The 12,612-nt window shown below is 41.3% G+C and overlaps 1 protein-coding gene across 1 annotated transcript in view; it reads right to left on the reverse strand.

The window, feature by feature from the left end:
• LOC124596637 (tyrosine aminotransferase) overlaps positions 1-12,612 on the reverse strand; it is a 189,236-nt gene that overhangs the window by 38,541 nt on the left and 138,083 nt on the right. The window contains exon 6 of the mRNA XM_047135865.1: positions 5,289-5,371. Within this exon, the coding sequence (XP_046991821.1) occupies positions 5,289-5,371 (83 nt within the window). The remainder of the gene's footprint in view (positions 1-5,288; positions 5,372-12,612) is intronic.

The following is a 12,612-nucleotide window of genomic DNA, read 5'->3' on the forward strand; positions in this document are numbered from 1 at the left end:
CCATACAAATACTTTCAGAAATGACTTCCTGACACTTAAATCTATACTTGATGTTAACAAATTTCTCTTCTTCAGAAATGCATTCCTTGCCATTGCCAGTCTACATTTTATATCCTCTCTACTTCGACTATCATGAGCTATTTTGCTCCCCAAATAGCAAAACTGCTTTACTACTTTAAGTGTCTCATTTCCTAATCTAATTCCCTCAGCATCACCCGACTTAATTCGACTACATTCCATTATCCTCGTTTTGTGTTTGTTGATGTTCATCTCCTTTCAAGACACTGTCCGTCCTGTTCAACTGCTCTTCCAAGTCCTTTGCTGTCTCTGACAGAATTACAATGTCATCAGCGAACCTCAAAGTTTTTATTTCTCCTCCATGGATTTTAATACCTACACTGAATTTTTCTTTTGTTTCCTTTACTACTTGCTCAATATACAGATTGAATAACATCGGGGAGAGGCTACAACCCTGTCTCACTCCCTTCCCAACCACTGCTTCCCTTTCATGTCCCACAACTCTTATAACTGCCATCTGGTTTCTGCACAAATTGTAAATAGCCTTTCGCTCCCTGTATTTTACCCCTGCCACCTTCAGAATTTGAAAGAGAGTATTCCAGTCAACATTGCCAAAAGCTTTCTCTAAGTCTACAAATGCTAGAAATGTAGGTTTGCCTTTCCTTAATCTTTCTTCTAAGATAAGTCGTAAGGTCAGTATTGCCTCACATGTTCCAACACTTCTACGGAATCCAAACCGATCTTCCCCGAGGTCGTCTTCTATCAGTTTTTCCATTCGTCTGTAAAGAATTTGCGTTAGTATTATGCAGCTGTGGCTTATTAAACTGATAGTTCAGTAATTTTCGCATCTGTCAACACCTGCTGTCTTTGGGATTGGAATTATTACATTCTTCTTGAAGTCTGAGGGTATTTTGCCTGTTTCATACATCTTGCTCACCAGATGGTAGAGTTTTGTCAGGACTGGCTCTCCCAAGGCCATCAGTAGTTCTAATGGAATGTTGTCTGCTCCCGGGGCGTTGTTTCAACTCAGGTCTTTCAGTGCTCTGTCAAACTCTTCATGCAGTATCGTTTCTCCCATTTCATTTTCATCTACATCCTCTTCCATTTCCATAATATTGTCCTCAAGTACATCGCCCTTGTATAGACCCTCTATATACTCCTTCCACCTTTCTGCTTTCCCTTCTTTGCTTAGAACTGGGTTTCCATCTGAGCTCTTGATATTCATACAAGTGGTTCTCTTTTCTCAAAAGGTCTCTTTAATTTTCCTGTATCTAACTTGCCCCTTGTGAGATAAGCCTCTACATCCTTTCATTTGTCCTCTAGCCATCCCTGCTTAGCCATTTTGCACTTCCAGTCGATCTCATTTTTGAGACGTTTGTATTCCTTTTTGCCTCCTTCATTTACTGCATTTTTATATTTTCTCCTTTCATCAATTAAATTCAATATTTCTTCAGTTACCCAAGGCTTTCTACTAGCCCTCGTCTTTTTACCTACTTGATCCTCTGCTGCCTTCAATACTTCATCCCTCAGAGGTACCCATTCTTCTTCTACTGTATTTCTTTCTCCCATTCCTGTCAATTGTTCCCTTATGCTCTCCCTGAAACTCTGTACAACCTCTGGTTTATTCAGTTTATCCACATCCCATCTCCTTAAATTCCCACGTTTTTGCAGTTTCTTCAGTTTTAATCTACAGTTCATAACCAATAGATTGTGGTCAGAGTCCACATCAGCCCCTGGAAATGTCTTACAATTTAAAACCTGGTTCCTACATTTCTGTCTTACCATTATATAATCTATCTGATACCTTCTAGTATCTCCAGGATTCTTCCAGGTATACAACCTTCTTTTATAATTCTTTAACCAAGTGTTAACTATGATGAAGTTATGCTCTGTGCAAAATTCTACCAGATGGCTTCCTCTTTCATTTCTTACCCCCAATCCATATTCACCTACTACGTTTCCTTCTCTTCCTTTTCCTACTCTCGAATTCCAGTCACCCATGACTATTAAATTTTCGTCTCCCTTCACTATCTGAATAATTTCTTTTATCTCATCATACATTTCATCAATTTCTTCATCATCTGCAGAGCTAGTTGGCATATAAACTTGTACTACTGTAGTAGGCATGGGCTTCGTGTCTATCTTGGCCACAATAATGCGTTCACTATGCTGTTTGTAGTAGCTTACCTGCACTCCTATTTTTTTTATTCATTATTAAACCAACTCCTGCATTACCCCTATTTGATTTTGTATTTATAATCCTGTATTCACCTGACCAAAAGTCTTGTTCCTCCTGCCACCGAACTTCACTAAGTCCCACTATATGGAACTTTAACCTATCCGTTTCCCTTGATTTTGTATTTATAACCCTGTATTCACCTGACCAAAAGTCTTGTTCCTCCTGCCACCGAACTTCACTAATTCCCACTATATGTAACTTAAACCTATCCATTTCCCTTTTTAAATTTTATAACCTACCTGCCTGATTAGGGATCTGACATTTCACGCTCTGATCCGTAGAACGCCAGTTTTCTTTCTCTTGATAAAGACATCCTCTTGAGTAGTTCCCACCTGGAGATCCGAATGGGGGACTATTTTACCTCTGGAATATTTTACCCAAGAGGACGCTATCATCATTTAACCATACAGTAAAGTTGCATGCCCTCGGGAAAAATTACGGCTGTAGTTTCCCCTTGCTTTCAGCTGTTCGCAGTACCAGCACAGCGAAGCCGTTTTGGTTAGTGTTACAAGGCCAGATCAGTCAATCATCCAGACTGTTGCCCCTGCAGCTACTGGAAAGGCTGCTGCCCCTCTTCAGGAACCACACATTTGTCTGGTCTCTCAACATATACCCCTCCATTGTGGTTGCACCTACGGTACGGCCATCAGTATCGCTGAGGCACGCAAACCTCCCCACCAACGGCAAGGTCCGTGATTCATGGGGAACGAGGATGATCAATGACCGTGAACCCAAGTTGTCACATTGTTGCAAATGTTGCAGTGCTCATGTACGGTGGCATTTTCATGGTGAAGGAAAGGGTGCTCTATGTCCGGATGAACTCTTTGAATTCAAATTTCTGTTACAGCATGGTGTTTTTCATGCACCAACAAAATTATGTTACACACCACCATGTTACACGCTACAATCTGGAGCCCTCTAGTGGCAGAGTGATGCAAATATGCAGACATGAAGAATAAAGATGTAGAATGTTAATAACATCTGTCTTACTTAAAAATTCAGAGATCTTACTTCTCAGCACATCCTCATATGTCTGCACACGTGCATCTCCCATATGCTCTATCCTGAGTAATTTGCTGTATTACATTTCGATGAGTGAGAGGAACAGACACATTAAGTGACCAGTTGAATGCAAAACAAAATGGTGTGTGTTCATTTTCAAGTGTTATGTAAAGCACAGTTCTTGGAAAATATGTGCAGAACTGTTTGAACAAGAGTTTAAGACTGAAAGTGTTTTGGCAAAAGTCCAGAAAAGTCTGCAATGCAGAACTTAGTGGCAAGATGGCACATCATGGGCTCTTTAGTGAATAAAAACTGTAACTATATGAAAAAGAGTTCAAACATCAGAAAATGTGGCTGAAGTGAAGGAAAGCCTGGAACAACACCCAACAAAACAAAATCTCAACACAATTTATGAATGCAAATGATAGCTATGAAATCACAAATTTACTGTTATGCACAACTTAAAGTGTCCAGATGAACTTTTGCGAATTGAGTTCCGCCAGTGGTTTCTGATTGAAGTAGTGTCAGGACTTTTGGAGCCTCAGGTTATATGTTTCTTCAGAAGACTTATGGTTCAGCCTGTCAGAGTATATGAACTCTCAGAACACACACCAATATGCATCACAAAATCCCCATCAGTACTTTCAAGAGCCTTTGTATAATCTCAAGATTACTCTTCGATCAATGTCTGGTGTCTGCATTGTAACATGATTCTGTCACCAAACTGTTAATGCTAACCTGTGTGTTCAGAAACTGTTTAATCTGTATGTGGATCAATTAAAAAAAGACGAAAGATGGAACAGATATTTTCAACAAGACAGAGTAGCAGTACACTCTGCCTTTACAACCTCGTCACAAATGCATAAAGTATTTGGAGAGGAGAGGACAATCAGCAAATCAATCTCCTGGCCACCTTGATCACCTGATCACTCTCCCTGTGATTTTTACCTGTGGTGTAAATTGAAGGGTCAGGTGAACTCAATTAATTTTCACACACTGGAAGAGCTACAGCATGACACTGAAATCACTATTTTCTGCTATATTTTAGGCTGGATCTCACAGTTTGGCAAATCGAGGATAACACTGCATTGAAGCCAGTGGTGGCTATTTCCATCATCATCTGTGATGTTCGCTAACAAGAGTCAATCCAGCAGCAGTCTTATTCTTAATATTTTTTGGCCAATTTTATTTTGTCCACCCTGTTTTATAAGTTCCCAGCTAACAATGCAAATCAGAATTTTTTGTGATAAGTTGTATGGTATGGTACAAGTATCCAGAAAAAAGTTTTAGACAAAGTTTGGCTGGTAAATTTAGTTATTTCATGTTATAATTAATTACAAATATCACTGTATCTCATATTGATAACAAGGCACATGTCTCTAGGATTCTTGCCACACACAGAGATTGTGGACTGCACACCAGAACTGATTATGGCAACATGTGCAGGCAGTAGCAAGCTCACACAGATGGTGCCATACCATTCATTGTTAGGACACGACATCTTGTGTGTGTTCATGTTTATGACTCACATTACACTATGTTATTTAATGCAGTAGGACCTTGTGGGACACAGCAGTGTCTTCCATTAGTTGACAATGTATTCTAGCAGACAGTTTCACTTTTGTAAGTATATCTGATCAACTCATAGTTTTTATTGTCCTACTGCACAGTTCAATGATTCTGATTAGAAATATGCTGCAGCTGTTTTGGCTGTTAATATTACAATGATCAATTTCAGATAGTTGCTTGGTATTTCTTATTCTTAAGCCCAACCATGTTTGACATGAACATTTATCTTAAAGACTGTGATTATGTCATAAGACATGCAATGTGAGTGTAGGAAAAGATTTAAGAAAAGGTAGTGTATCAAGAATTGAGGTAATAAATTTAGAAATTTATATATGTTAATCTGTTTAATTAAATCAATCTGATAATTTATAAAGACAAGAATAACAAAATTATTTTCTACATTTCGTTCCGCATTAATGAAGGAGAAAATTAGCCAAATATTTAATTTCAAGTTGCTTACCTCTTTGTGAGCCCACTGCATGAAAGTATGGGCACTTCTTCTGAAAGAGAGGCCAGATGGTGGAACTCATGTCCAGGAAATACCTGCATGTTGTAAAGTTCATTTAAAGAATCAGAGATGAATTAAGAGCTCTACAAAACATAGATTATTTTATGATAAAATAAAACTATTTATTTATTGCTAAAACTCATTCGGTTGAAAAATCCTTCATAAATGTACCTTCCATCCCTCCCCACCACAGTTAATATACTATTTATTATTTGTTTATAGGCCTTTTACTTATGTATAAATTAGCAACAATGATAAAAAAAAATCGGAGTACAGAAATAAGGCCATTACTGACACATGTTACGTCTTAACTGCATAGGTGTATCATTCAGGTAATATTTTCAGAAAGTTTCTTTGCAATCTAGATATTAAATGCCAAGAATAAGAAAATTCAAGCTGGAAAGATGAATTCCATAATAACATTTCACACTACAGTGGTGAATCGGATGACTAATCAAAACGCAGCAGGAAGAGATCCGGTTATCATCATGCAGCTATCAGACAGAGAACACCTATGAAGATAAAAAGCATCAAATAACAACATCAGTTAGAATAAACAGGAAAAATAATAGTGGTGGTGGTGGTGGTGGGTAGTAGTTGTCATCTGATAAAATTAGTGAAATGTGGCGCAGTGTGAATTGCTTAGTGTTATGGTTCACTGAATTAAAAGAAACTAATGTCCTATTAATAAAGCTCGGACACTAAAGTTGACTCTGATTCATTTGATTCTTGATAAATGGACCTTAAGATTTTTACCCTACCTGGCAATGGTCCCAGCCTGGTGAATAATGCTCAAGAATAAAGCAAACAATAGTTTTGTAATTACCCTACTTGATAAGAGTATTATTTTTCCTTCGTCCATAAATCTCAATTTGTCTTTCTTGCAAGTACTATTATGTGTTACTGGTAGTTCCACTTTAAATCATTCTGAACTCAGGCTCCTAGACATTTAATTGTTGTGACTGTTTTCAATGACTGCTTGTCAATTGTGTAACTGAACAAAATTTAAACAATCAAGGTTTCAGTTCTGGGGAGGAGGGATCATATATTGTCAATGACTCCCCCACCACCTCATATATAACTTCCAGTCCTCCCCCCACTGTTAACATGCCAACCCAGGTCCCATGGAAGCCTAGGTGCTAGCTGAAAGCCCTTCATAAGATAAAACTGACCCCCTTCCTCCCATCCAGCATCCGTGGCATGGTGCATGTTTCGAGCAGCCCTTCACTTCGGTAATGGTATATCCAGACACGACCATCAACCAGGTACAAGTATGAACATAATTCAACTGACCAAGTGGCACGTTTCCACTTATCCACTGTCCAATATTGATGATTCTGTGCCCACTACAGTAGTAATAGACCCTCTGCCATTGGGTAAACATGGGGACTTGTAGGAGACGTCTGCCGCAGAGCCTCATCTTTAACAGTGTACGCTGAATGATTTGCTGTGAAACACTTGTCCCTGTACCAGCATTGTAACCTGTCATCATACCTGCCACATATCATCACCAATCGTGCTTTACATAGTGTTGACTAACTACTGATTTCATCATACTTTGACCACTACCACTAGATGCTTGTGACAATAGTACTTGAACAACTGACCAGCTTTGCCGTTTTCAATATGCTTGTCCCAGGTCCCGGACCATCATAATCTACTATTTGCCAGAATTCGCATATGTCTGTGAATTTCCCCATTTGCCGCTGGAATGATTACCCGTTCGTTCTACTTCGGTTGTAGAGGGTAGTCAGAAACAGTTTGTAATTGTGTAGCAGGGTAATTATGCAGAAAAATAATTGTTAAGAAAAAAATTCGATGCGTTGCGCCGTTTCGGAGTTAATTAGTGCTGCAGTTAGCCAATCAGGCCGTTGCGCGCGCAAATTCAAATGTCCCGCTAGATACAATGAGTGTCAGCTTTCCTCATAGCGTAGATGATAGTGCACGAGACTGCTCAGGCTTTCGCTCGGGTTCTGCCTTTACTACCGTCCCATGTCAAATTTTTGTATCGCTTTCTCGTTCGGTTTTAGGAAACCACGCGAAGAGCACGTTTGGCGACACCGTTTCTCGCGGGCAGCTTGAATTTGCACGCGCAACAGCCTGATCTGCTGACTTCAATGCTAATTAACTCGGAAACGGTGGAAAGGATCGAAATTTTTCTTAACAATTATTTCCCAGCACAACCTAGTCTGCAACAGCCTTACAAGCTTTTCAGACTGTTTCTGACCACCCTGTATATCAGCACTTTCCTTCTACATCTACATCTACATCTACATCTACATAGATACTCCTCCAGCCACCGTACGGTGCGTGGCGGAGGGTACCCTGTACCACTGCTAATAATTTCCTTTCCTGTTCCACTCACAAACAGAGCGAGGGAAAAACGACTATCTATATGCCTCCGTATGAGCGGTAATTTCTCGAACATTATCTCCGTGGTGCTTACGCACAGTGTATGTCAGCAGCAATAGAATCTTTCGGCAGTCAGCTCTAAATGCCGGTCCTCTAAATTTACTCAATAGTGTTTCTCGAAAAGATCGCCGCCTTCCCTCCTGAGATTCCCATTTGAGTTCCCGAAGCATCTCCGTAACAGTCGGTGTTGTTCGAACCTACAGGTAACAAATCTAGCAGCCCGCTTCTGAACTGCTTACGTCTCCTGCCCGCAATGCCACTAGACCACACTCAATCACCGGGTTTTGACTCATGAGTGTCTTTTGTATGAAAACAGGCAAGAGCCTTTATATTAAATTTTGCAGTTAGAGCGCAGCAAAGTTTTAGAAATCTAAAATATTGATTTTTGGTGAGTCTGCTATGAGTAAAAGTAAGTTGTTGTAAGTGTTTCGAAGAAGATTCTGAAGATGAAGAGCTCCTTCGTGCCCCTGCACATAATCATCTGACGAAATCGTGAAAACAGTGAAAGAAATGATTATTAACGATCGCTAAACCACAATTAGAGAAGTCGCTGATGAAGCTGGCATATCAGTTCGCTCTCACTACGACACTATTTCGAATGTTTTGGGTGTTGGACGTGTGATAGCAAAATTTGTTCCAAAATTGTTAAATATCGATCCAAAACAGCGTAGAATGAAAGTTGCTCAGGAGTCGCTAGATGAAGTCAGTAAATGTGCAGCATTACTGAAACGTGTCATAAAAGTTGATGAGGCATGGGTTTACGGATACGACGTCGAAACTAAGACCCAGCCGTACCAGTGGAAGCATTCCGAATCGCCAACACCGAAAAAAAAAAATTAACAAGTGAGGTAACACTGATGTAAACGAACAAATAAAACTGTTTCCAAAAAATAAAAATTCCCGTAGTTTTTTTAAACACACCTCGTACGTAAAAATATATGGAAAAAAGATTGGGTATCATGATCCCCACAACCGGTTCCACCCAGCCACCCATCCACCCCCGTGGGTTCTACCCTGGATTCTCATTTATTTGCAATAAGCTACATTTGCTTATACAAAGTCAGCTTTCTGTCCCTGAAGCAAGCATCAGTCCTCTGTTGGCCTTCCCGCATTTTGTGGCAATTTCTGGCATTGCGACTTCTCTACATACGCTGCTGACCATTAATTGCAAACACCAGGAGGGATAGCAAATAATCAAATTTTGCTTATATATAAGGTGCGCAATTTAGTATGCAAGGCTGCCACTTCTGGCAGTAACAATAGCTCTAATACAGCTGCTGAGTATTGAGTCAAACTGAGCTTGGATGACAGATACTGGTACGTCGCAGCACGCGCTGGTTCGGCTCTGTACCCGAGTTCAGCAGTCATAGTGGCTGGCAAGTGATGGTGTACCATTGTCTCAGTAACTCATGAGCAAATTTTATCAGTAGGTGAGAGAGATCTGGAGATCATGATGGCCATGGTAACAGACGAACACCCTCTGTATCAAGGTAGTCGAGGAAATAATGGACAACATGTAGTCCAACGTTATCTTATTCAAAGACGGCACAGATATCTTGGAGACTGGGTGAAGCAACTGTCCGTGTCAGAAATTTAATGCCTATTGTTCGAATTACTGGCATGTCAACCAGAGGTAACAGTGTTATATAGCCAACTGTATCCTTGTACCGACGCGCTATGTACTGGGCCTGCATGACGATGACGAATGCATCTGGTAGTCATGTCCATTGTAATTATCCGGGCTGTTATGCCGTGGTCGGTTGATGAATTTTGTCTCAATTCCCAACGTTTCGTCTCCGACTGCGGGAGACATCTTCAAGGGGGTCCGTAGGTCGATGGAAGGTCCAACACACCCACTGGCTCGCTACTGATTGCCGCTAAATTCCGTGTCCGCGCGCTCCCGCGCCGCGGTGTGACGTCACGTGTTTTGAAAACGTCAGTGCAATTGGCCGCTGTCCGTCGCCGTCGATCGCCGTTGCCATCACCCAGTAGTGGACGGGTGGTACACATCTTCTTTAACACCGGCATCCATATACCGTTTAATTTCACGCCCTCCTCCTTTCGGTTGAAATTATTTGGGTGTTTAGCTATTTCGATTGCCTCCCTGTAGAGCCTTTCGTAGTATCCGCTTCTGGCCGCTAGTACTTGCGTCTCCTCGAAACGAATATTGTGGTTCCCTGGCTGGAAAGCATGCTCCGCAACAGCTGATCGTTCCGTTTCTCCTCTACTACAATTTCCCTTGTGCTCTTCCAAAGTTTAGGAACAGTTCTTTTAGTTGTACCCACATAAACATCACCACAGCTGCATGGGATCCTATACACTCCAGCTTTTTCCAAAGGTTTGCGAGTGTCCTTGGCAGGCTTAAGGTATTCCTGTATCTTCCTGGTGGGCTTGTAAGTTGCGGTAATATTCCGCTTCGTCAAGATCCTCCCTATTCTTTCCGTTACATTTTTATCAAACGGCAGGAAAACCTTAGATTTTGCAGTAGCCTGTACGTCAGTATGATTTCTGCGTGGCTGCCTCAACGCACGTTTTATTTCGGCGGACGAATATCCGTTCTTCATTAGTGCATTGTGGAGATGTTCCATCTCAGCGTCGAGCAACTCAGGTTCACAAATATTTCTAGCTCTGTCCGCTAACGTCTTGATAACACCCCGCTTCTGCTGTGGGTGGTGGTTCGAATTCCGGTGCAAATAACGGTCGGTGTGCATGGGTTTGCGGTATACTGAGTGGCCCAGACTACCATTTTCGTTTCTAAAAACAAGCACATCGAGGAAATGTAATTTGCCGTCTACCTCCTCCTCCATTGTAAACTGAATTCTCGAGTTTATACTGTTTAGATGTTCGTGGAACCGGCTTAGTTCCTCCCTACAATGTCTCCACAGCACAAACGTGTCATCCACATATCGGAACCATACATTTGGTTTTTTGCTTGTAGTACCTAAGGCCTGTTCTTCGAATTTCTCCATAAAGAAGTTTGCAATTGCGGGACTTAGGGGGCTTCCCATAGCCACGCCATCCGTTTGCTCAAAAACTGTTCATTCCACTTGAAGTATGTGGTCGTCAAACAACACTTAAACAGTTCTAAAATATCGGAAATTCGATCAAGCTGTTCCAATACATCATTAAGTGGAACCATGGTAAACAGCGATACCACATCAAAGCTGACCAATATGTCCTCCGCCTGGACCACTATGCCATTCAATCTGCTGATGAATTGTGTCGAATTCTTTATATAAGAGTCCGAACGGCCCACATGTGGTTTCAACAGCGTAGTCAAAAACTTGGCTATCGAGTAGGTGGGCGAACCAATGGCACTTAGTATCGGTCTTAACGGAACATTTTCTTTATGAATTTTGGGCAATCCATCAAGCCTCGGTGGTAGTGCAACCGAATTGCAGAGACCTTTCTGTACACTCTCTTCAATGGAGGACTTTTTTATTAACCGCGACACAGTTCTGAGAACTTTGTTAGTGGGGTCATTATTCAGCTTCCTATATGCTTGCGGATCCAATAGATTAGTAATTTTACTCTGATAGTCGGCCACATCCATAACCACCGTTGCGTTTCCTTTGTCAGCTGGGAGAACCAAAATACTATCGTCGTCATTCAGGAGTTTTAAAGCTCTTCTCTCACCCACAGTTATATTACAGGGTGATTCAAAAAGAATACCACAACTTTAGGAATTTAAAACTCTGCAACGACAAAAGGCAGAGCTAAGCACTATCTGTCGGCGAATTAAGGGAGCTATAAAGTTTCATTTAGTTGTACATTTGTTCGCTTGAGGCGCTGTTGACTAGGCGTCAGCGTCAGTTGATGCTAAGATGGCGACCGCTCAACAGAAAGCTTTTTGTGTTATTGAGTACGGCAGAAGTGAATCGACGACAGTTGTTCAGCGTGCATTTCGAACGAAGTATGGTATTAAACCTCCTGATAGGTGGTGTATTAAACGTTGGTATAAACAGTTTACAGAGAATGGGTGTTTGTGCTATTATTAAACCTCCTGATAAGTGGTGTATTAAACGTTGGTATAAACAGTTTACAGAGAATGGGTGTTTGTGCAAAGGGAAAAGTTCTGGACGGCCGAGAACGAGTGATGAAAATGTAGCACGCATCCAGCAAGCATTTGTTCACAGCCCAGGAAAATCGACTCTCAGAGCTAGCAGAGAGCTGCAAATTCCACAATGAACTGTATGGAGAGTCCTACGAAAAAGGTTAGTTATGAAACCTTATCGTCTGAAATTGGTTCAAGCACTGTCTGCAGCTGATAAGATTAAAAGAATCGATTTCTGTGATTTTATCCTTGCTCAAATAGAAACAGATGAATCTTTTGTTTCAAAAATTGTGTTTAGTGATGAAGCAACTTTCCACACTAACGGGAAAGTCAACCGTCACAATGTCTGTATATGGGGCACTGAGAATCCGCGGGAAACAACTCAGTATGAACGTGACTCGCCTAAGGTGAACTTTTTCTGTGCCATTTCAGCCAATCAAGTTTTTGGTCCCTTCTTCTTCGAAGGTGCTACTGTAACTGGACTACAGTATCTGGAGATGTTAGAGAATTGGCTGTTCCCTCAGATCGAACAAGAAGCACAACAATTCATATTTCAGCAGGATGGAGTGCCACCACATTGGCACTTATCTGTCCGTAACTACCTGAACGTCAACTACCCGAGGCGATGGATCGGCCGCCAGGCAGCCCGTGACAGAGCACTTCATCACTGGCCTCCAAGAGGCCCTGATCTTACCCCCTGCGATTTTTTCTTATGGGGGTATGTTAAGGATATGGTGTTTCGGCCACCTCTCCCAGCCACCATTGATGATTTGAAACGAGAAATAACAGCAGCTATCCAAACTGTTACGC

Source organism: Schistocerca americana, chromosome 2 (genome assembly GCF_021461395.2).
Source record: "Schistocerca americana isolate TAMUIC-IGC-003095 chromosome 2, iqSchAmer2.1, whole genome shotgun sequence".
Classification (NCBI taxonomy): Eukaryota; Metazoa; Arthropoda; class Insecta; order Orthoptera; family Acrididae; genus Schistocerca; species Schistocerca americana.